The sequence below is a fragment of the Drosophila sulfurigaster genome, chromosome 2R, assembly GCF_023558435.1.
Source record: "Drosophila sulfurigaster albostrigata strain 15112-1811.04 chromosome 2R, ASM2355843v2, whole genome shotgun sequence".
NCBI classification, from domain to species: domain Eukaryota; kingdom Metazoa; phylum Arthropoda; class Insecta; order Diptera; family Drosophilidae; genus Drosophila; species Drosophila sulfurigaster.
The window spans coordinates 22,322,914-22,348,988 of NC_084882.1; the positions used below are offsets into that span (position 1 = coordinate 22,322,914).

At 36.8% G+C, this 26,075-nt stretch overlaps 1 protein-coding gene and 1 long non-coding RNA gene across 4 annotated transcripts in view; one reads left to right on the forward strand and one right to left on the reverse strand.

Moving 5' to 3' along the window:
* The window catches only part of LOC133839512 (uncharacterized), a 36,354-nt gene that overhangs the window by 7,859 nt on the left and 2,420 nt on the right, over window positions 1–26,075 (forward strand). Inside the window, exons 3-5 of one of the 3 annotated variants that reach the window (XM_062271107.1) lie at window positions 9,329–9,355; window positions 24,745–25,687; window positions 25,756–26,060. In XM_062271107.1, the coding sequence (XP_062127091.1) occupies window positions 24,829–25,687; window positions 25,756–26,060 (1,164 nt within the window). In that variant the 5' untranslated portion in view covers window positions 9,329–9,355; window positions 24,745–24,828. The remainder of the gene's footprint in view (window positions 1–9,328; window positions 9,356–24,744; window positions 25,688–25,755; window positions 26,061–26,075) is intronic. The other 2 variants (XM_062271108.1, XM_062271105.1) reach the window with 2 other exon arrangements.
* Window positions 21,580–24,228, reverse strand: LOC133838572 (uncharacterized). Its single transcript, XR_009893958.1, has 3 exons — window positions 22,739–24,228; window positions 22,317–22,476; window positions 21,580–22,112 (listed from the first exon to the last, which is right to left on the reverse strand). It is a non-coding gene; the product is annotated as an uncharacterized LOC133838572 (long non-coding RNA).

The window sequence follows — 26,075 nt, forward strand, 5'->3', positions numbered from 1 at the left end:
TCATTATTTAATTAGAACCGTATATTCTTTGATGATGAATGTGGAATATTATTTAAATAATTGATCCTCATTTGAATTGCGTTTCATTAAAAAACGACGAATAAGTTATACAGAATATTGATTTGATGATGATCCCAAAATTCATTTGTCAATCGTCATTGCTATCGAGCACACTTCAATATCACGTTCTCAAATAATGTCGAGTTGGTTGTCGAGTCTAGTTAATTTGAGCTTCACATATTTCGCATGTTTGCTTTATTTATTTATTATTTTATTCTTATTGTTTAAACAAATAGTTCATATAGACACAACAATCGCCGAGTAATAACAATGCAGTATTCCAAACAAAACCCAGCAATCTTTTTTTCTTTTTTTTTCTTTTTGTGATTGTGATCAAGTATTTCCGTTTGCGGATTTGTGTGTGGTATTTCTTTTTTTTTATGTTGTTAAATTTTTTTTATTTTTTGCTGATTTTTATGCTGTTCTGTTTATTTTGACGCTTGCTTTTGTAGGTTAGCAATGCGAAACCTTGAAATTGTCCGTCTGCTCGTCCATCGTCAGGCGCTTCATCTGTCCGTCAGCTTTGCTTTGCTTTTAACATCAGCTCTTTTTTTTTTTATTTGTTTTCGCTTCTCTTCCAAAAAGCGCCAAATGGACACTGGGCCATAAATTTTCACACACCATTTTTCGCTGTACTTTTCCGCCAGCGTCGAGAGTCGAGAGTCGTACTTGGACTCAGTGCTCGTATTTACTTAAAATTTATTTATGCCAATTCGTTGTGTGCATTATTTACACGGCTTTTGCTCATGCCAAAAAATTGCTAATGATTGTTTTTTGTTTGTGGTTTTTTTTGGGCTGTGATTTCTTTATTGTCTGTAAACAAAATAATAGGGTTATGAGCTGACAAGTTCACAATAACATAAATTAGCATGTAGGTTTTCTAATTTTAGATACCAAATTAGCGGAGGCAGTCTGCTGATAAATTAATAACAATTTCATATTTTTAGAGAGCACACGTTAAAACGTAAATTTAAATTGCATTTGTGTTAACTAATCAGCAAACTTTTGAGTGTCTAAAGGTTAAACAAAATTCCTGAAAGTAAACGCAAAGTATTCGAAATAATTAAGTAATTGTATGAGGAAACGGGAAGATAGATTCAAATTTCAAATAATAGTTTTGCAATTTGTAAGCTCGAAACATATTGCTAATCTCGATCATTCGAAACGAATTCAATCCAAGTTGTCCCAAGATAGAGAGAGAGTATCGTAACAGCAACCACAACGAGATTTACATGCAACGACTTCAACAATGTTGCGGAGCTAGTATTTATGCCTTTTGGCCAACCTGTTCGGAGTTGCAAGTTGATTTTGGATTTTTGTTTTTTTGGGTGCGACGCTTGATTGATTTGATTTGGGCAGCTTCAAGCTGTCCACTTAAAAGACGTACAACTTGCGCTGTCCATGTGATGCGATGCGACGAGAGTCGTGTTGTGTTGTGGCTAAAAAGTAAAAGAAAAAAAGTTGCTGACTTGTTTTTTTTATGGGCCGAAATGATTGCGCTGATTACGTGACGCTGTCAATTGATTTGTGCGCAAAACCAAAAATGAGCAGCCAGCCAAGCAGCCAGTCGGCCAGTCAGCCGCTTTGGCTAGCGGGCAAACCAATTGTTGTTAACGTTAACGCATTTGCTGGCTTATGGCCATATGAATGAAATGGGGGCCCAGTAACTACACCAAAAAACAAAAACAAAAAACAAAATACAACTACAACTTCAACTACAACTACAACTACAAATTTTTGTGTAAGTTCGTGCGCTGCGGTGGCTTAACAACTTTTTATTGTTGTTGCTGTTTGTTGTTCGTCGTGGATAATTTTTCACGAAGGTTTTTCAGTTGTTGTTTCGCTGTTTCTTAGCCGGACAAAGGCCTCATTTCGACTACGAGTGTGTGTTGTTGTTGTAGTTGTTGTTGTTTTTATTACTGCTAAAATGTGCATTGAATATTAATTTTTTTGCTCAGAGGCCATTTTGAAATTTGTGCGCATTTATTTGAATTTGTTGAAAAAAGCAAAATAGCAATTTATATAGTTAGTATAATAGCACATTAATAGAGAAATTAAAAACGAGATCGTAGATGCATTAGAGCACTTTGCAGTAGATCCTAATGAGTTGCAAACACATGTGCGGACCCTTGAAACCTGGTTGCCATAAATATTAACGAGTTTAAGTAGTTATTTCTAGTCTTATCATCTAGCCCAGCTCATTTGGAATTTATCTATATATGAGTTAGAACCTGAAAGCCAACCAAGCGATACACACTTAATAATGATGGCTAGCAAAAAATAAAAATTAAAAATATCAATTCGCATATATTAGAATTTTATTACATCAGCGTTACTTTAGACCCTGTCTAACTATTGTGTAATAGATACGAATAGTTAAGAATCGCCTAAGCCGTCGACAACTTTTGCACGTCAATTGGAATCGACATGTTCACTACACTTGAGCAAACTTCCAAGTTGCCGACAAACTACAAATTTCCCATCTAATCGCCTAGACTACTTTGAGGAGCTTAACTAGAAGATATCCCTTAAATAGACCGATGAAATACATTGTTACTATAATATTATAATACACATCTTAGACACGTGTGCAAAGTGTCGCATTAAGACTTTTGTCCAGTGCAATTAGAGTATTTTTAGCAGGTTTCCCAAAAAAAATATTTCATGAAAATCACGTCTCATCAATTAAGTCGATGAATGGGATATTTTTAGATGCCTTTATCTTGTTGAATAACAACGCTCGTTAAGAGCCATAAGCAAAATGTCCGACGGATCGCACAAAGCTCAGAAGGAGGTTGAAGCAATTGATTTCAATTTTAATTAACACCCACATATGTGTGTTGACTTGTTGAGGGAGGCGTAAGACTCTGATGGGCGTGGCACATTCGCATGCACACATCAAGTTTTAATTGCCACTTGCTCTTTGGTCGAGGTTCGCTGAGTCTCCGAGTTGGCGGCGAGTCTCTTCAAAATTGGGGGGTCTTGACTCCCGCCCCGGCATTTGTGCAGAGAGCGTCACAATTTAATGAATGAATCAATGTACAATTCATAGTGCGACCCGCTGGCGACATAACAAATGGTTCTGGCTTATTTACTGATTACAGTTGTGACATATGTTTTGCCTTTTTTCTGAGTAGCCATGACAATCTGAATAGCTGGAATTATAGGGGTTGATATAATACGCACTTGTAAGCCCAATAACTGAGACTAATTGTACTTCGGAGCAATCGATATGCAAATGTGATAAAGAGCTTATGTGATAGCGAGAAAATGTTGTTTTTTAATTCTGTACTGAACTCAATTCAATTACTGAACTGTATTCAGCGGTAAAAAGAAAGTGAATCGATATTTGTGTTGTTTTTAGTTTAAATAAATTCAGCTGCGATTTCACAAACAAAAAAAAAAAAACACATGTTGTGCTGTAATTCTTCGTATCTGTTCCAAATGATTATTGAAATTGCTGTAATAAACGGTGTTTGATTACACACACACCTTAACTCAACTCAACTCAGCTCAGATCAACTCAATGTTTATCAATATCGCAGGTAAACAAATTGTTTTGACTTTTACGATCGATTCGTTGCGCAATTTATACTTAAGAGCGTAGCCCACATTCGTCTTAGATCTCAGATAGTTACAACGCCCACACACAACAAGTGTTGTGCCTATGTATGTATTTTAATTTTTTGTTCAGTTTTTTACCACTGTAGTGTTGCTCTTTTCCCTCCTGACGAATTCCGAGAGACTTGCTGCTGTTTCTTTCTTGCTCTTGTCATCATCGTCACTTAAACTTGACCTTTATTTCCATTTCCATTACTTATTACTGCATATTGCTGTATGTATTGTTTTGTTATTGTTATTGTAATTGCCATCATTCTTCTTGTTCTCATTGTCGTCGTCGTCGTTTTCGTATTTGTGAATGGAGGCGAACTGAGAGCCGCCCACTTGCACTCGCTACAAATGTTGCTCCCATAGTGATGAAGGGTATTTTAACTTTGTGGCAGCAGGAAATGATGCTGTCGGATCTTAATTACTTTGGTTGACAATCTGGTATACTTTGTACTATATAGTATATTGTGAATGCAGTAGAGTATTGGTATAACAAATACACATTTCAGTAACTTGTGGGTATTTTTAATTACATTGTGGTATTTTATTTCGGTATATTAATTACTTTTGTGTTGTATTTTGAATTTAGAGGTATATTAAAATATTTTCTGTATATTTGAGTATCTTATTAGTATATTTATTTGGTATATTTCGACACACTATTTTACTTTTATTAAAAACGGATAAAGAGTATCTCACAGTTGAGCACACTCGATTGTAGCTTCTTACTTTTTTGTATCTCATTCCATTTTCATTTCCATTTCAATTTTCTTATATGTATTATTTCTTTGATCGTGTGGGCGCACTTGTCTCATGCTAATCAATGTTTTTGTGTGTGAGTACTGTGTGTACACAAGTGTAGATACACATACAGAGACAGAGACAGAACCTACATGCATCTCAAAGTGTAGTTCAGTTTAGCTAATTTCCTCGTAATTGTTGCGCAAATACAAAAGACCGAGCGTCTACTATTACTTACTCACTTATTCTGCCAGTGGTTCTCTTATTGTTATTACTCATTAAATATGCAGTGGAAAAACAGCACATAAATCACACAAAATGCCTCAAAAAGGCGACTGAAGTTTTATCTTTTTGTTGTGGTGTCTGACTTATTGTGATCTCAGTTCAGTTGTATATTGCTTGTGATATATGAACCAGCTATTAGCTTTGGTTTTAATGATGCATTTGCATTTGGCTGCATTCTGCTCTTTTGTTCTGACCTGACAATCTATTAGGCTTAGAATTCCATCAAAAGATTACCGAAAACAGAAAAACAAATTAAAAAAATTTCCAAACAACGCGTTAGAGCATCATCTTAAATACCAAAATGGCCGCTAATTCTTTCAGTCGAGTCTTCAATGTCTAGACAGACAAACAATTGGAATTCTAAGCCTAGCCCAGACCTGTTTGAGAGCCAAATTAACACATGGCCAACACTTACAACAGCGACAGCAACAACAAAAACAATAATAAAGTGGAAAAAGGGCGATCCATGTAAGGTAGATGAGAGAGCATTAGAAGAACCTGCCGGCCAAGCTAACAGAGCCAATGAAAACTGACAACTGAAATCGAAATTGGTATTGGAATTGAAATTGGAATGCATTCGGAATGAATTCGGATTATTGTTGGATTTCATTGAACTGGTTTCGAGTTCTCTTCTCCTCTCTTCACTGCGCTGCGTTGCGTTGCGTTGCGGTGTTTTTGACCTTTGATGTTGCGTTTGTGAGGCATTTATGTGTTGGCCAAAGACAGCAGGCAGAAGTTAACGTTTGTGAAAAGCTGAAAAGATTTTTTTTATTGTAATCAAATTCATGGAATTTTCGACTCTAGGCGCGGCTTAACTTGGCTCGGCTCGACTCGGCTTCGTCTTCGTCTTCGGATCTTCAATGATCAATCAACAGAGGCAGCAGGGGAATCAACAACGAAAACGAATATGAATAAAAAATACAAATACAAATAAAAATACGAATATGATTATGAGTATGGGTTGACTCACAACAGCAGCAAGTTTAATTGATTCAAATGAAGCTGACGATCATGATGATCATGATCATCGCAAGCATGATCATGAATGACGATTGTCTATCCATCTGTAAGTCGCAGGTTTTGGTTTTTGTCTTTTGCCTGCCGCCGATCTTTCTGTGTATGTAAATTGATGCATGGCAATCAAAAAAAAATATAAATATAAAAAAAGAAAAACAACTCGCAGTAGCTGCTGCCGATCGCATCACAGTCTTTGCATTGTTTCCTCCCGGCAAATATCGTGAACAACGTCAACGAAATTATCAAAATACAACAAACGGCAAAACATGCAACTGGCAATTGTTGTGTTGTTGCTGTTGTTGTTGACGTTGTTGTTGCTGCTGTCATGTCATGCAACGTTTTGTGTCTCTCTTGTTTTGTTTGCGCTTCATAATTGTAAGTGCGCACCCCCGCAATCCGCATACCTCCGCAGCTTGGGGCACTTGTCAGCAGTCAGGGGCGTTTATCCGCATCGCGTTGAACTTTACAATTGTAATCCGTATTTTGCATTCGCTGCGGTCAAAGTTGACTGACAGCAGCTGAATGTCAATGTGACAATGAGACTGGCTAAAGGTGGAGTACACCCATAAATATGTATATAGTATTCGATTCGTTTCGATTCGATTCGATTTGCTTAAATACATCTCTGATAATCCAGACAGCACTACGCCCACTTGTAGACTTTCCATTCAATTATGAAAATTAGCTTGGCAAGTCTCGAGTCGTTGCTAATTGTTGGCGGTGGCTGCTCAGCTCTTAATTACAATATGATTAACATTCGGGTTAAGGGTCAGCAACTGGGCAGGGAACTCTGAGAAATTGAATATATATATGCATTTCTGCATCTGTATCACTAGAAAAGTCACGTGGCAAAACGTTGCGACTGTAATGAAGTCATTAGAGTGCAAATAACTTTTTTAATCTCTGCACAGTCTGAAACGGAATGGAATGAAATGACTTTGTTTACGAGCTAATCACGGCTCTACTTACTCTTATCTGTTAGACATTCTGATTGCAACACACTCGTAAAAATTTCTCTTGTCTGATTGAAGGAAACATTACCAAGTACTTCCTTTCCTTTTTCCTGTCCGATGTCCATAAAAATCTAATGAGTTGATAGGGAGAAGTCAACACCAGTTGTTTCGTGTCCTGTCCCTATTCAATTTGACTTGACCCTGGGAGAAGATACAAAACAGGTAAATGAATACCAGTTGCCAGGGTCCTCAGTAAATAAAATCGTTAAAAATAATGAACGCACTTCCGCTGCACTCATCGGGGTCTTAGAACTTTACACACAACATTAAAATGAGGCAGTTGAAGTGGTGTTTGTGGTTTTCACAGTCACAGAGTTAGAGAGAGAGGGGGGAACAGAAACAGAACACAGAGGGTTAGAATGTGCCGCTCAAATTAAAAGGTGCGCGACTCGCAGTCGCGTCGTGAGTCGCTCGGCAATTGCAATTACATATGGAAGATTGAGAATGAGATGGTCAGAGCAAGAGACCCAAGTGAACCGAACCGAAAAAAAATCAAAAGATGTGGGCAAACATGAACGGAAATAAAGCGCACACCGCGGTTTTCCCCTCTTTTTGGTTCGACTCTCCAGCTCTAAGTTCTCCTCTGTGGATTCCCAAGTTTATCTATAAAATACGCGTAGAAACAAAAGCAAGTTGGTAACTTGATTGTGGGGGCCGGACGACACATATAAATTATCAACGACGCAAGCGTTTTCAGTCAGCTCCACTCTTCCAGTTATGCATAGATACAGATACAGATATAAATACAGATAGAGATACAATGTAAGTAGCTATGGGTACAGCCTACGTTGAAAACGCATGTTGAATGAAATTCTTGTTTTGTGTGCATATTTACAGGGTATGCTAATAAACTTGATTTAGTTCATGCTCACAGCTTACATATTTACTTTGTTGTGCGTGAGCGTCGTGAGTCAATGCACTCACGAATGTTTCGAATATTTGGCGTAAAAAAAGCCATAAAACAATTGAATGATTTAATAATATTTCGTTTATCTTTGTGGCACACTTAGAAACAACATAAATTTGCATTCAAGTCGATTCAATAAAAGCAATCTGCGAAACCTGTTTCAAGTTATTTTAAGTATAAGCTGAATAACGAGTGGTAGTTGAATGTTAAATGTGAATCAAACGTAGTATTTAATTGATTATATTCTTAATGCAGAAATCTCTGCGGAATGTTGTTCTGGTCGAAGTAGAATATGGATAAGAATAAGAATTATAGAAGTCTATGAAGAAAGTGTTGTTTTTTATGGCACAAAAACAGAAATCTGAATGACTGACTGAGTAACTGACTAACTGTGCGTAAAGTATCTTGCGAGTGTGTTTTTCTCTCTGCTGTTGTTTACACAAATGCTGAAAAACAGAGCTTATTGTTATTGTTAATAGCGCAGAGGCAAGTATGCTGTGCCTTATTAGACACACTTTGTTTTGCTTTATTTACTCAGCGGCTTCGTCATCGTCGCCACTTCTCTTCTCGTCTCGTCTTCTAAATGGCGCTTAAAGTGCGTTGGGCGATGTGCGGGAAAATAAGGTCAGGCCGCCGAGAACTTTCCAAAATGACTTTTTTTTAGTGCTTGTAAGTAGTATACTCGTATATTGGCCAAAAAAAGAAAAATAAGACACCAAGAAACAAAACAAGGCAAGGCAAAAAAAAAGAGGTGTATTGCCATCAGCCAGCGAGGTTGAGGCCCAAACAATTTGTCAAGTTTAGAGGGGGGCACATTTGTATCTGACAGATATGCGCTTTGCATGAGAGGCCGCAGCTTAAACGCAGCCATTGACACGCGGTCGGAGGGACTGCTGCTAACCCGTTTTGCTCTTGGCCCGGCCAATTACCAAGCCCACAACATACACAACAGCAACAATAAAAACCAACAAATAAAAATAAAAACATAAAAATACTTGTGAGAATTTATCTCAAGAGTGTGGTACGAATTTGTTGTCTCTGCGCGCCTTGATTCATGCATTGGTCAGCAGCCGAGTTGTAACCTACATCTGCAGTTATATATGGTACATATGCATACATACATATGCGTGCAGATGAATCTGAAACTGTGACGCATGCACAATTGGAATGCTCGACTTGATTGCTTTTGATTAAATTTTAATTCCATTGAGGCAAGTGAGTCGATCGACTCGACTTGACTGACTCTCTCACAGCTTCCAGTCTCGATCTCCGACTTCGATTTCGACTTCGACTTACTCGACACAGTCAATTTGATTTTCCAAGCATCAAGCTGTGGATGTTTTCATTTTCGATGATTTCGTACTCTCCCATAATTGCAGATTTCATTGAGATTACTACAAATCACCTGAATGCGTTTTCATTTTCTATCTGGCGAGAAAGTTTTGCCCGCATCCCAATATCCAATTCCCAATACCAATACCAATTCGAATAAGAAATGTTCGCATATTTTGTTTTGTTTGGTTTTCTTTAAGCCGCGTGTGAAACATTTTTATTGCCACATTGCTCAAAAAACAAGCGTACATGTAAATGCAAATGTCTATCGATTATAGTAGCAAAGCTCTCTTAACATAGAAACAAAAAACAATACAAAATATTTTAATAGTTTTTGTGCTTCTTTTCTTTTCTTTCTTTGCAGACGCACGCAACCGCAACAATTTGCTTGGTAATTACACATATTATATTATATTTCATTTTCTACGTCAAATCGATTAAAAGATACTCTACTGAGGCACTGAGGTGTTGTCAGGTGATTTTCATTATTATAACATTTGAAATATAGAATTAAGCTTACCGAGTAGTAGACAAATTGCTTACTGAACATTTCTCTTATTTAACATTTAATTATTTTTTTATATAAAAATATTCTAGAAGCTTCTAGCTTATATCTACTGTAATTGAAGCTGAATTGGTTTCAAATTTGTGTGCATGTGTATTATTATAAATTTATTGTTGTCCAGATGGGGATTTATTTAACATTTAAGTATTATTAATGTTATGTAAAAAAGCATTATTTTTAAATGATCATATTTGCCATAACTGGATCTGAATACATTTAAAATTTATGAGATACAAATTTCATCTGCAATATTACAAATATATTGCAATATTTTTGCTGATTCCCAGATTCCAATTTATTCAAATTATTAGGTTTATTTTTGCTTGGGAATTTCACCATGGAATTATTTAAAAATATATTTTCTTTTAGAATTACCCAATATAGTACCCCAGAATGCTTTGCAATTTATACTTGGCGTTCTTAATTCATTACCCATATCATAAATTTATTGCAATATTTTTCCATGATGGGAATTATTTAATAAATGTTTTTAAGAATTACCCAAATACCCCAGATAGTGCTGCGATTTATAGAGTACATGTTTAAGGGTACGCATCAACAACACAGCGTAACGGTTCCTTCACTCTATTTGGAACTCGGCGGCAATTAGGGAGAACGCAAGAGCTTTTTTGAGGAGGCACGCAAAGTGTGACATGCTCCACTGGCGATGCCCAGAGAACATTAAATGTGGGTCAAACGAATCTCTTGCATAACATAGCTCAGCTCAAACAACTAATGATCAGAGACGTCGGCAAAGAGATGCCTATAAGGCGCTATTAGGTTTTTGCACCTGTTCAACTGTTGATTTGAGCGTCAAGATCGTAACTGTTGAACGGCATTTAAATGTTAATTTGCCTGCCTCACTGACGTTGACTTTTCAGCACGTTCGAGTTCGAGTTTTGTGCGTTTTAATTGCAGTCGGCAGCAACGATTCCGTTGGATCCATATACTATACGTAATTAGCTTACTCGTCGTACATTCGTACATGTAAATGTTGGCCTACTCTGTGAATTTGCTGCTGGCCCTAACCTTTAACTGGGCTTTTCGCACACACACTGCACACACGCTCTGCTGCTCTTTGGCAACACAACACGACGATGATATGGCTAAATCGAAGACAACTTCGAACACAACAAATGGGGTCGCGATCCAACGCACACGGTCTTTAAATGTTGATTGTTGCTTTTTTTTTCTGTTTTGTTCAGTTTCAGTTTGAACTTATGCAAATGCTTATCATTAGTCCCGGGACAAACTGTAGTCTGTAGTCTGTATATAATTTGTTGTAATTTGTGCTGCTGACTTCATATTAATTCATATTTTTTTAGTGTTTGAGGTCAGGCGCTTGATGTTTCGAGTGTGTGACGCAGTCGTGTATTTTCAGTATGGTAATTTATACGAATTACTTGATGGCTTACACGCTTAACTGATTGGCAATCGATTTAACTTTGCCAGTAATACAACTAGAAAGCATTATCATGATCACCCCAAATACATACTATAGCAGTATGTCAAAGGGCGGAAATTGAACAATAGAGTTGAATTTCCACATGCATCTCGAAACAATTATTTTGTATTTTGTGCACACGCGAAATTATTACCTTTTGTTTTCTTTCTTTTCTGTTTGTGCATTGTCGGTCTTCTTAAAGACATTCAAATGTTGCGTTAGCATTTTGCTGTTGTGCAACAGCTGTTAAGTAACAGCTGCAACCCTCGCCTTGCGGCGAATATTGTCGCGGCGAAGTCAACTGTAAAGGAAAGCAACGCTGTTAACGATCCTGCATAGTTAACACAGGTCTGTTATTTGCGCTACTGCAAAGAAAACCAGTGCTGTTAGCCATACTGCTTAGTTAACATAACTCTGTTCTGGAGGCTGTTAAAAGTAAAAGAGTTTTAGATTTCATTCCTAATAAAGACTATTTCGATTTAATTAACGCGAATTCGGCATTATCAATTAGCTTTAAATGTTGGTAAATCAAATAAATGTGTGCGTTAACATTGATTTATCGTATTCCTGTTGAACTTTGAACTTCACTCGAACAAAAGACTGTACAAAAATCACCAAAATAGCGAACAGGCGCATAACATAACTTGGTCCAAACAAAAACTGTCAACAAAGTTGAGTGGGCAAATATTTTTAGTAACTTTATTTCGGACGCATAAATTACAAAAATGTTGTCATTTGTCAGTTTTGAAAGAATGTAAGCAAAACTGGTTATCAACTCTCCTGTTGGTTTTATGACGTAAAGTCTTTGTGCTGAAAATACAAATTTGAATTTATAATAGCTATAAACTGTAGTGCTTTAAATATCCAAAAAAGGGATAACCACTACTGATGTTGACTCAGTTATGGGCTTAAGCTCCATAATATAAGATTTATTCTAGGTACAGATAATCTCTAATAATAACGATGGCAACTCGCAACTATCCAAAAAGAAGTAAAAGTTATTTTTAGTTGATATGTGTTAATCATCTACCTGTTGCTGCGATGATGTTCAGTTCTTGTGCTTGTGCTCAAACAGTTGGCTCGTGATTTCACTTATCTAGACACTGAGGCTTGCTGTAAACTGAAACTGAAATGGTTTTAGACATGGCTCAGTTTCACCTGGCACTGTGGCCAAGAGGCACGTCGTAGTTGAATTCACATGACATGTCATTTTGGGCACAGTGAGAGTTACTGTCCAAAAGTGTTGAACGAGTATTTTTTTTGTTTTTTTGTAAAAGCATTAACAAATTCTTGCAGTAAAAGTGCTGCTGTTAACAGCTGACCATCTAACCAACTGAGCAGCTGAAGCGATCCGAAACAAGCTTAAGATCATCTGTAAAATGTTTTGGCACATGCCAAACCCCAAAATCTTTGAGAGATCTAAGATCCGAGATCCCAAAAAAAATGGAATATAAAAAAATACAACTGGTCAGCTAGCGCCAGCCAGACCTGTCTGCTATGTTAGATCGTGGAAAGAGGAAAGGAATAATTATGAATTCGCTAAGCTATTTGGCAGCTGCGCGGTAGCTGAAATCTTTTATAATTATTAACAAAAGTGGCCACAAGACAGCAAAATGGCAGCACTAGCGGGGTGGGGAGAGGGGTGAGGGGTCATGTGGCTTGTGAAATTTACGTCAAAAGTGCGTCAGCAGAAAATCTAATGATTATTGGGATTTGATTTGGCTCGAATTTCGTTTCGCTTCGCTTCGTTTCATTTCGTTCGATTGGCCAACAATCGAACAAAATCAACGCGAAAAGCAAAAATTGCTTAAGGTGATAACTAGTTGTTGTTTTTGTGGTTTCTGTTGTTTTTCTTTTTGTTGTTGTTGCTATTATTGTACTGATTGTTTATCGCATGTTTATTTGTACGACGCGTGCGCCAAGCTTTTGTGTTAATTTGTAATAATTAATTTGCATTTTTTGCTCAACAGTCAATGAATTATTTATTCATTTATGGGTTTCGGATTTTACGCGGAGTTTTATCTAGAATTCTAGGAAAACTAATCTCTTCAGATTTAAATATTTCCAAATCAATTTGTAAATTGATTTATGGGTTAAGCAATTTAAAAGCCTATCTCAAATTCTTCGGGGAATTGCTCTGCATACCTAAGTGGATAATTTAATAACAACTTCGCATACTTCATAATCATGAAAGCAATACGGAAAACAATCTTTCTTCCTCGTTCCCCTTTGTAGGCAACTCTTGCTAAAAATGATTGGTAACTTTCATTGCGTGCCGCATTCATTGCCCAAAATGCAATTACAATTGATAAAAAAGGCAACTGCTGCTGGCTACTGGGTTTGTGTGTCTTTAATGAAAATGCATTTAATGCACTGCCAATTTGTGGGCAACAAATTGCCACAACAACAATAGCAATAACTGGCAACAGACAACATCAACAGGCGACTTGTCGTATGAAGCATTTAAATGGTTTAATGGCTGGAACGAAGCAAGAAATCTAAAAACAACATCTAACGACAATTTTGTCGTACCTCAAAAATTGCTTTTAGCTTTAAAAAAAAAATATATACTCTCCCAAAGAGTCTTTTAATTATAACGTACATTTTACTTTATAAACTTTTTGGTTTAATTGTATTTTTATTTTGCTTAAAAATTAACTATAAAAAAGTTATGTATATAAGAAGTAACCTAAGAACTGTAGTTACAATAATTTGCAACACTTAAAGATCCCTGTTGATTGTTTGTTGTTCTCTACAATTAAGTCAATAGGTTCTTTTATTTTAATGTCATCAATTTGTGTGCGCTGCCGTTTAATTTAAGTTTTTATTAACTTTAACCTGTGCTGTAATGTTGAGCGTGCCTCTAATTCACCTACGTATATTATCTAATACGAGTTTAACTCGATGTTATCGCTTTTATTTCGCTGTTCGAACTGCGCATTTCTATAATACATCCGAGATCAGTGCTTCGCCACGGTTTATTACTTTTGACATGCATGACACTCATTTGTAGTGTTGTGCGTGCTACTAAGTACACACATATACCCTACACCTTTTGAAACATACTATTAAGTCATTACTTGATTATAGAAAATGCCATATGCTGATCTATAAGGCAAATACTTGATTTCCTGTAATATATTATATCATGTATAATAAGCAATATTTATACATTCGTATAACTACAGGGTATCGTCAAAAATATGTTCAAATATGTGATGGATCAATGCTTGGACTCTGTCCCAGAGAGCAGCATGGATCAGGTTTCTGTGGAATCTTTAAAGATCTTGTAAAAAATCAATAATTATAAGAAAAAACCCAAACCTGACTACATGTTAATCTAATCGAGTTCTCACAGAAGCGTCAAGATTCTCAACAACGCAAACACCTTTTCACTTAGCTTTGTTTGCTTAAATGTTTAGAGCCAGCTAATAAACAAATTTATGAATTGCCTAGATGCGAATCGCACGTTTCAATCTGCTAAATGAGAAAAAGTAAAGTCAAAAACAATTATTGCAAAATATTAATAACTATAAATACTTTTAAATATTATTTGGCAACTTTTCCTTCGAATTAATTTCATGCACTCTGTTTGCATTGAGACTTTTCAGCTTATTTTTTTTATTTATTTTATTATTGTACACATATACATTTTTACGTTATTGAAATTGGAATTGCATTTGGAATTCGTAAGCAATTTGTGCGCTAATTGAAATTCAATGGACTGCGGCTGCCTCAATCGATTGCTGCTCCCGTTCGCCAAACAACAATTACAATGCAAAAACTTTAGAGGCGTCTCTGTGAGCGGCATACAAATCGGGGGAAAAACAAGTCAACTTAAATATTTACAAAGCATATTTTAAATCGAACAAAAAACTATAACAAATGCTGCGAGAGTTATAAATAACTAGTGAATTGAATTAGTAGCTCGTGTAATTATAATTTAATAATTAACACGAAAAAAATGATAAATCACTTTTAAAAACATCATATGACTTTCGACCATAATAATTATCATTAATTTTAATTTCTATGAATGCCCTTAACAGTCATTTGATTGTTTGATTTAATTGTCCAGCATTCTCTAAGGAAATATTTAAGTTATTTAGAATTGTACAAATTACACTGCGACTAATCGGAAGCATAAAAAGTAACTCTAGATGGAAGTCAGGGCTACTCTCACTTCCCATAGAGTGAATGCTCCAAATAATCAAGAGCACCCTTCGCCAGTGCTGCCACATCAAGGTTTTCACCTAGTCTGGCCACATGGTCGCACTGTGGTTGGACTTTGTGAGTGTGTGTGTTTGTGTAGCCAGGTGAATGCATTTGCCAGAGAACAGACCGCAAAACAGCAGTAGTCGAATTGTGTGTTGACCAACAAAGCCATAAAATTGCAACAAAAAAGAAACAACAAAACAAAAACAAAAAACGGTTAGCAGTTTCACATTTTTGGCAGCTGCTGCCTCGCACAAACTGTAGATACGAGTAGCTAAAAACAAAATTCAAAAGTTTTCAAAAAATTTTCTCACGTAACAAGTACACAAACAACAACAGCAACAACAACAACAGCAGCCAACAAACCATAAAGGAAAATACAACCGGGCTGGGCTGGGGCAATTTAGTTACTTGGCGTCGCTGTTGTATTAGTGTTTGTTGTTGTCTAGGCGCTTGGTATACATGTGTATGCGATTTTGTTGGCAACATATTTGCCAATTTTTTCGGCTCGACGTCTGCGCAATCCATAAGAGGGCATTAAGGCTGCTCGCTGGCTGGCTCGCTCGCTCGATTCTAAATATCAGGAGATTGCTGCAAGTAGCCGCTGCCGCTGCCGTTGCCGCCACACTGCGGCAAGTCGGCAACAACCTTGGCTAATGGGCCTGCTAGCTGGACTGACATGGCGATATCAACACAGCTGGAACTGCTGCAGATTTGCTGCTGTTGTTGTTGTTGTTGTTTGTCTTCTCGTTGTTGTCTGCATGTTGCAAGCATGGCTCGTAATGCTTAATGGCTGACTGCTTGGCTGCTTCCAGCTTCACTCGATTCACCTCTCTCGCATATGTGAGTGCTTGTGAGTTGGCCAATTTGCTGCAGCTATGACTAAGCAGCATATAGCCTGTTTATCTTGGCCAAGAATTTGACTCTTGATCTTTGCCAGCCATCCCGACTGTCTGTCTCTCTCTCTCTATCTGTCCTGCAAGCAATACCTTAACCGATATCAATAACGATAGCAATTTCGATTCCGATAACTACTCCAGTAGCGACGAATCAGTGGAAAATTTTCACACGAATTTCAGCAAATGCGCGTTAATTGCCTGACAACATACCGAATTCGAATTCGAGTATAAAGCAAACACGATCGCATTAAATAATAATGTTTGCTTTCAACTAGATTTTAGCACGCATTGTATTCATGAACTCGAAACTCTCGTGCTCGAATTGAAATTGCAATTACCATTTGATTTATTCATTTACATATTGATTAATACTTGCAAATTTGCTTCGAGTTTGAGTACTTTTCTCATATGAAACACAAGAATTTAGATCAGCAATACAAATATATGTAATTAGATTCAAGTGATAATAACCATGATAGCGAATATAAGAAAATGCAAAACGTTTGACTAAAAGTTGATTGATTTAATAAACTCGTATTTAATTTATACATTCCTATGTTGATTAAAATTTGTCTGGCATGGAATTTACATTTACAACAAATTGAATTATAATTAATTAGAAATGTTAATATCTATAAATAATAATGATGACAACCCTTAAGTTAAACACCCACTAATGATATCATCAATGTCTCTGACACAATAACTAGCCACTCCTCAGTCTCGACGATTCTTTCGCCACCATCGAAATAAATATGTGAAAGGCATGAGGAATTCATGACACTTATCGATGTTTGTTGCACCTCGACTATCATTTCCATCAGAATAATATTTGTTAATTAATTAAATTGCGTGCCATCCATGAATTAACAAGAGAATATCAATTACAAAACCTCCATTCACATTGTATATGAATGAGCTAAGCAGTGGTTAAAGTAACACGTGGGCTGAAAAGTCGGGCCTTACACATAGATTGTGCTAGTTTTATTGCAGTCACCTTTTTTCAGTTAATACAATCCTTCAGAAGACAGCTGCTAAAATTTCATGATATTCTATTCATTAGTTTGTAAGTTATTGAGCCAAAAGTGACACTACTTTTCTATTTTCGCAACAATGGATTAAATGCAATTCCGTTCAAGCAAAGCTTATTATAAAAGTGTTATGGGGACTCCTCTCTATCAGAAACAACAATTAAACGTTAGTTTGCTGACTTTGATAGAACCCAGTGGACGTCCAAATGGGAACACCAGAAAATATCAAAAATGCACAAAATCGTTTTGAATTCGACATTTAGCTAACATCGTAAAGATATCAAAAACATGACATGAGCATTTGACTATAACCAAAATGGCTGCCGCGTTTGCTCACTACCAACAACAAGAATGTGTATTCAATGACAGTGACAAAACTACTTGAATTTAACTTCAATTGCTCCCACATCCACTAATTTGCCAGATTAGGCTCCCAGCGACTTCTGGAGGTCAGCAGTCCTGGAAAAATGCTCGCCGATAAAAATTTCGCACGATTGAAGAGATTATCACTGAAATTTAAGCCTATTTTGAGGCAAAAATAAATCGTTCTAAAAATTTATATTGAAATGTTATAGCGGCTCTGGAATGATTGCGATGCTCTTGATAAAGATTAAGTTGATGAGTAACGCCAATTTTGATCCAAAAAGCAAGTTTTCTTTGTCAGGCCCGGACTTTTCAGCCCATGTGTTATAATTGTAATTATTATCTGTTATATTTTACAATATACTTCATCCGGCTTAGTTTCATTTTGTTTATTATATGTGATTTGATATAATTTGATTAACATTTCGGCGACGTTTGATTAACCCGATATTTATAGTATTTCTTTTGCAAATTTTATTTTTTCGAACATTCAATTAACATTTATGCACTAAATAATTAAACACTAGCTTTAAATACTGCAAAATAAAAACAACAATGGCCTTAGACTCCAGCTTAAAGTCGTTTTTTGCCGTCGTTGTTGACTTTGTCTTGCTCGATCTTGGACTTTTTATTTATGGCCTCTATATCGTTAGACAGGCACATGATTTGAATACCAAAATAGAAATAGACGTGTCCATGTGCAGGCCAGGTTACGTATAGTTGGTCAATTGAATGCTTAACGAGTCTCTTAGCGAGTTTATTTACTTTTTCCAACTTGGCAACAAAAAAAATACGTCTTTTATTTGTCTAATATTATAAAATTCATGCCAAAATGAACATAGAATGATTTTTTACCCAGGGAATATGCAAAAACTGAATATATGTATGTACATATATATGTACATAACAATAAACCCGTTTGCTATTGATTTAATATTAATAAGAACAAATTAAATAAAAAACTATATTACGAGTACAATAATTTCTTAATTGAATAGTGACAGGTTGATGGTGATAAAGATTGTAGATAATTGTTTCTAATTAATATGTAGATACTTTTATTTATTGATAAAATAATATTGTAATATTAAATTCAAAAATTATAAAATATAATCCTATATGTATATGAACATACAATAATTTTAACTCGAAAATGCAAATATTTGTAAAACTTCATATACACTTTATACACCTAATAATAAACAAGTTTTGTTATTGATTTAATTTCACCAAGAACTAATGAGTTGAGATGAATGTTAAATACATATATGTATATTGTAGAATAGGATGATAAACTGAGAGAGAGAAGCTAATATCAATATGAATTTAAATTCGAGAGGTGCTAGTTTTTTTAAAAAATATTTTTTTTTAAGCTGCAGTTATTATTGCAGCAACAAATTCTTTTGTTATTGCCGTCTTCGTCGTCGTCTTTGTTGTTGTTGTTGTTGTAGTGCAAATGCAACAACGTCGCGACATCTGTGTTTTGCATTTTGTTTATTGCTCAATTAACCCCCTTTGTCGCATATTTTTTTGCTGTTTTGCTAATAAATTTTTCTCGAACGATTCGCGACGAACCCTTTCAGGCCGATGACAAACTATTTGTCATGCTATTTTTTTCCACTGTTTTTAATTTCTTGTTTTTTTTTCTGTTTTGTGTTTTCTTGTTGAGCTGGAGAAACCCGGGGCTTTGCAAGTGCTCCATTGTTGTAGTTGAGAAATGATTTGTACAATAAGACAGTCCTAAATTTATATGCGAATCTTTTTTGAGCGCGATAAAAAAGCGACAGTGACAAGATAAGAGACAACTGAAAAGACAGGGAGATGGACAGAGAGAAAGAGACAGCGATTGCTGAAAATGTCAAATAATTAGCCAAAAGGCAAACACTTTTTGGCCTCAACTTTCTCCCTATTTGCCGTTGGCATCAACAATTACATTTATCTAGAGGTATTTTTTATTTAATTGTTTATTTATAGATATTGTGTGTTTATTTGTTTGTTTTGTCGTCTTCCTGTTGCCGCAGAAATTCAATTACAATTTGAATGTATAAATATTTATATATTTTTTTGCGATTATTGGAGCTTGTTTTCAGTATTTATTTTTGTTACTCACCTGAATAAATAATACCCTATAAATTACGCTATTCAATGAGATACTATTTCCCCTAAATAAACATATCACAGAGTATTCAGAAGTTGTCTGTGAAATACAGGATATAACAAATTCTATATGGTTTTACGATGTCTGCTGTTCAGCATTTTAATGAAGTTTTTGGCCAATTGAAATGCCATAAAAGCGGCGACTTCCAGTTCAAATAATATCATATGGAAATATGCGAAAATATACTATATATATGTTAATGCAAATAACAACAACAACTTTAGCCAGGCTTAATTCATGTCAAGGCATTCACTTTCAAAAACCAATTTCAATTTCAAAAAATCAAAAGAAAAAAGGTTTTTACTCAGACACAAAAACAAAAAAAAAAAGAAACAAGAAATCAAAATACGAACAATTTAATAAGCAACAAAATTACGCAGACATCAAAAAGTACAAAGTAAAAAATAAATAAAAATAAAAAACAAAACAAAATAACATAATAATAATATGAACAGAAACCTGCTGCGGTTGCCTCAATTAAGTAAAAACATGAAGACAAACTGAACTCGATGTCGGCTCATGTCTCGGGCCCCCATTAAAGCCAACGCCGACACCAACTCTGGCTTTCTGAAGCCGACTACGACTCCGACACCGATACGATGGCGCCCGCTCGACTGACCCCTTTAGACCCCATCAAAAGGTAAACATTAATCTGTTTACACTCAGGCAAATAAGTACGTGAACACGTATGAGTCTGTAAGTTTGTCTGTCCGTCCGTCTGTCTGTCTGTTCGCAGTTTCGCAGCGTTCTTTTGAGTGTTTCACGAACTGATTCTGGGCGTCAGGCGTTTAATAAAGTTGTACAGAGTGTGTGAAAACATTACAAGCAGAGTGCACACGACTAAAAAATACCCTGTAAGCCAAAATAATTAACTTTTCTATGTTAAGATTCTTGAAGAATGACTGTTCTCACATCTAATGCAGATACCCTTTGTTTACCAATAATGTCTGTAGGGTATAATTATACCACTTGCTGCGAATTTGCTGTAGTTAATGCGCACTTTTATTACGATTATATCCATTGCGTGGCGAGCTTAAAACTCCTGTCAATAAAAAACCTTTTTGTGGCTTTAATTTTCTTGTTGTTTTTTATGGCTGCCTGGAATTTGCGGTATTAATTACCTGTTAACTCACCTGAGTCTTGGAAGTGTTCGTGCGAATTGTGCAACTGAGATAAGTCTGGAAGCCAACAGAAGTTATCTCCAGACAGAACTGTGCTGAATGCTCAAAATGAGATAAGCTGCCGCTGTATCATAAAGAGATTAGTAATGTGCAAAACATCGCCATAAACTTTTCTAAAAATAAGTAGCAAAATCATTGAGAATCGCTTAGGTACTTTTTTTCGTTAAGTAATCGTATATTCAGTCTTATAACAACAATATCCAAATAAATACTGAATTTTTAATGAATATTGACATTTGTATAGACAAAGTCTCAGCCCATCCCGAAATGCGCAGTCATTACTCGCACCTTTGCATTGTGTCTCATCTTCAATTGTATCTCGACGGGATTGGCTGGCCGTATTGAATGTAATCTAAACATTGAATTGTATGCTTGAGAGAGTGTTTATTCAATCATTCAATTAAATGCATTCCGATGCGTTCGCACGTACAAAACTGGCAAACTTCCTTTCCATTTTTTGATTTCCAGTCGCCTTGCCTTAACTCGATATTCGTACGGCGGTGCGAGTATTCGCATTTTGTATTCGTGTTTGAATCGTGTGACACACATGCCCAAAAGCAAAAATCGAATTGCGAAACTGTCTTTAATTTATTTACTTATTTATATATTTTATTTTTATTTTTAAATTCATTTGGGAGACATTCTTGACGCTGTCTCTGTCTTTCAGTCTCTCAGTTGAAGTCGGAGATTGAGACTAAGCCTGAGTCTGAGTTCTCTCGACGTGCTGTGTCGCAGTTTGTAATTCTTTACTTACAACAACGGAGACCCATTGCTGTGGCGTGTTGCAGCCACACGCGGTGCTTTGGCTAAGTTCAATTTGGCCTAAGCAAAGTAAACAAAATGCTTATTTTTTTATTGTAAATCAACTTTTCAATTTTGCTTTGCCGTTGACACAGTTTCTCAGCAGCACAGCTCACAGTCCGTTGGTTGCACCTGAGCACCTGAGAGATCTCCGAAGTCTTTTGAGCAAAATAATAAATTGCAAAGGCTTGTTGCCAATTGAGAATGCCATGTCTCAAGTGTTTAGCTCTGGAACTTGACTTAACATAAATATGTATCTACAAGTTGTTATTCCTCTCTGTTGCTGCTGCTGCTGTTGCTGATGCTGTGGTTGTTTTGGTTTCTGTTTGAGCTGCCTGGGAAGCACTTGGCGCAGGCAAATTTAGCTGTTAAAATTGCTTAAAAATACATTTTGATAAATGACTCAACATATTTTCGAAGCTCTTTTTTTTTGGTTGGTTCTTCTGTGGTTAGTTAGTTGATGAACTGCTAAAGCTGTCCCATTGTCTCATCTAGACTCACAAGTCAAATAGATAAATTCAAACGCTCGCAAATTATATGATACGATGATCAATCACTTTTGTCTTTGTCTACGTCAAGCCAACAAAAATCTGTTGTGTAGCGACGGCGGCAGCTGTTCTTTTGAGCCAGACACAGTGAGAGACAGTCAGTCTCTATTGTTTGAGCCACAAATTTATTGACCATAATATAAATACCTGCTGTTGAATTTTAAACTGGGCTAAAAGCTTGTTTACTCGCCTTCTCCTCTCTGTCTCTATCTCTCTGTTGTTGTTCTGTTCCCTGACTGAAGGTCGAAATTCCCTTTGCTGTCAATTCCTGTTACTCATTGACTTCCTGATATGTGCACACCTGAACCTGAACAAAAATAAAAATAAAATGAAAATAAAATAAAATAGCAACACTTCCTCGTGACACCTTTTGCATATCTCATTCGCTAAGCGCGTCGCTGGCACGCACAAAAAATAATAATAAATATACTAAAGACTTGCAATTACGGTCTAAAAGGAAATAGCCGGTGAGACCACAACAAAGCCAAAATACTAAAAAAAAAAACAGGCATAAATGTTGATGTTGCCGTGTTTCGTCTTAGGGCGTCTCAGGCAAAACAATTACTTACTTTTGTTTACCTTGTTTCATACCCATTCGGCGCGCTTTCTTTGCCTTCCCCTTTTGCCATCATTTTCTGCAGAGTGAAAACTATCCAGCGATGTCAATGGCCCGAGGGTTCGACTAAGGTCTCAACAGGGGTTCGGGTTCGAGTTCGTATTCGGTAACTAATAACTACTACTGAGCATTGCTCGCAGTCGCATCCATGAATGAGTTAGACGCCCGCTCTCGGTTGACAGTCTGGCCAAAGATGATATTCATGGTTTCATGGCAAAAGTGAAAGCAGCAGCAAAAAAACCTTTGAGCAAATATCATAAAATTCCAACGACTTCGTCAAGGTCAATTGCATTTGGTTGCCACATGTCTTCTCTTCACCTTCACCAGAGACAAGTTGACGGCAAACTTAAGCGTATCAAAAATTATTGTCCTTTATCATCGTGCATATGAATTGCATTAAGTAGTTTATAAATTTGTCTGAAAAATCAGTGCTAGAGCGAAACAATTAGATAATGTTGCAGATTAGATAACAAAAAGGCAGTTACGTTTTTGATTAGCCACGCGATCGGCCAGATGATGACCACGCCAGCTTTGCACAAAACTCGAGTGTTGGGGGATTTATTTCGGTCACATGATAAGATCATAAAATGTAGTAGTCAACTTGTTGCTTACTTTGTCATCGTATCGGCAAAACGTGCAGAAGTGCTTAGTAGAAAATCATTTCAGAGAATTAGAAGCAAATTCTGATTGTTCTTTAATTTAATTGCTGAACATTCGTGGGAAAACATATTGTAAAAATAAACCCGTTTAATTTGAGCAATAATTGCTAGACTCTCGCATCAATTAAAAATTAAATATTAAACATTTACTGCCAACTAACTAAAACCGCAATAAAATCTCTATAATTAGACATTTAATACTGGTAGCTAATGGCTTTGATATGTTCGCCTCTAAATGCTTTTCCACTGCAATTATTTGTCAAAATACGCGAAATGGAAAAAGAAACACACTTTTGGGTGGGATTTTTAGTAAAGCAAACAATGTGTCTTGTAAATATCTGCATATTGTGGCTTCATAAAACAACTATTACATGACAACCTGTTCCAAAGACAACAACAATTGCATGGAGGAGGCGGAAAAGTTAGGCGCCGGGTGGAGAGGGAGATGCTGAATAGACATCCACAATTATTTTACAGGTGCCTGAGGTGCTAATTATGCGACGTCTCTTACTTAATTTGCGTCACTTGTAGACATATTACGACTTACCAAGTGAAATTACAACGAGTTGACGTGAAGTCTGGCCATTACTCCCATCGAGTAAGGTATACGAACTTTATTTTTTTGCGATTGCGGCTGGTTGGAAAAACTAGCGGAAGCCTAAGGGTGATTTTTACGGACAAACAATACATGATTATACTTTTTATGACTTGCAAATAAAGTTCAGTTAAAAGTTAATTTTATGTTGAAACTATTACAAAATTGAAAGTATTATTGGTGTGAATAATTATTACTATCCATAAATAGATTTATTGCAAAATAGTTAATTTGCTAAATAAAAAAAGTAAATGAAATTGCAAAGATAAAAAAAGATTGAGGCTAATCATTATTTGCGATTAATTAGTAATCTGCAAAAAGTTTACAAGCGAAAGTTTGCTTTAAATATTATAAATTAGTTAAGAATCACTTGTTGATAAAGTAGGTAAAGATTTCCTAAATATATACAAATTTAATAGTACATTTTCAAATGTGTTAATTTAAATCTAAATGAAGTTACAGGACAAAAAGCATTCTTTGAGGTAGCTTTAAAATTGGATATATACATAAATACATATGTATGTATATTATTGCCTTACACACTTAAATAAATCAATTGATATTATTAATCAATCAATCCATCGACAAATCTTGTTGAATTATTAGGCCATAAAATTACAATTTAGTTGTAAATCTTCCACTTCTCAGCAATCTCTTCAATCGAATGTCTTGTATTAATTGATTTCCTATTTATTTTATTTACAGCTCTGTAACATGTCACAATCTAAAAGCTATTAAGCGACAACTGCAACAATAATAGCTACACTAACAAAAAACAATAAAAGCGAGATGGCAACCAACAATAATAACAACAGCAGTGCGGTGACAAGTCCGAGGGATTCGATGGAGGGTCACGATGAAGTCGACTTCGTGTTGACGACCACGCACAACAATAACAACGACTACGATGATTTAAGCAGCGCCAGCGGAGCGATTATCAGCGCCAAAGCAACAACCACAAACACCACAGCAACAGTCACACCAAACAATGAACCAAATGTCACCAACAGCAACAACAACAACAGCAACACTTTGAAGAAGTCAAAGGAGCGACGCACACTCTTCCATTTCGGCAGCAAGAAATCAACCAACAAATCGCAAACCACAGAGTCGGAGGCAGCTCCTCCAACCACGGCAACCACAGGAAGCTTGCTGCTGCCACCGACGCCTCCAGTGCCAATTGGAACACCGCCCAGGCAGCATAAGTTCGTGAAGAGCAGCAGCATTGCCCGGCTGCTGGGGAACACTTACAATGCTAGGAAGTTCGAGCGCCAGGAGCAGAAGCGTCTGGCGAACGAGGCGAGCGGCAAGTTTCATACGTTCAGCGGTCGCCAGCGTGGAGCTGGTCCGTATCTGGAGCGTTTCAAGCGCATGGCCAAGGAGGATGGCGACATTGCCGGCAGCGATGACACCGTGCAAGTCACCAATGTGATGACGCTGACGACAGACTCGCGGGATCTCCAGTATGGCAGTCGGCAGGAGCATGTGGGACGCAGCGAGGATCAGCTGAGTACCAAGGCGATGCGCACACTGACCCGCGGTCTCGGCAAGCTCTGGTGGAAGCGGACACACAGCGTCGACATTAGCACACCAGATCCGGAGTATAAGGTGTCGTATTTGGGCAATGTGCTAACCGGTTGGGCCAAGGGTGAGTAGCAAAGAGGCATTACAACCGAGAAACTTTTAACTAATACTCATTTCTTCCCGTTTCTTTAGCAGGCGAGGGCTGCGTGGAGAAGCAGCTCAATACGCTGTGGCGCAATTACACACAGCATTCCAAGCCGGATGTCATCATGCGTGTAAAGGTCTGTGCCTCTGGACTGAAGGCAACCACCAGACAACATGGACTCACCGAGTACTGGGCCAATCGCATCACCTATTGCTGTGCACCCAAGAATTATCCGCGTGTCTTTTGCTGGATCTACAGACACGAGGGCAGAAAGCTGAAGCACGAGCTGCGCTGCCATGCTGTGCTCTGCAGCAAGGAGAAGATTGCTCAGGATATTTGTGAGACACTAAAGGTAACTAGAGAAACG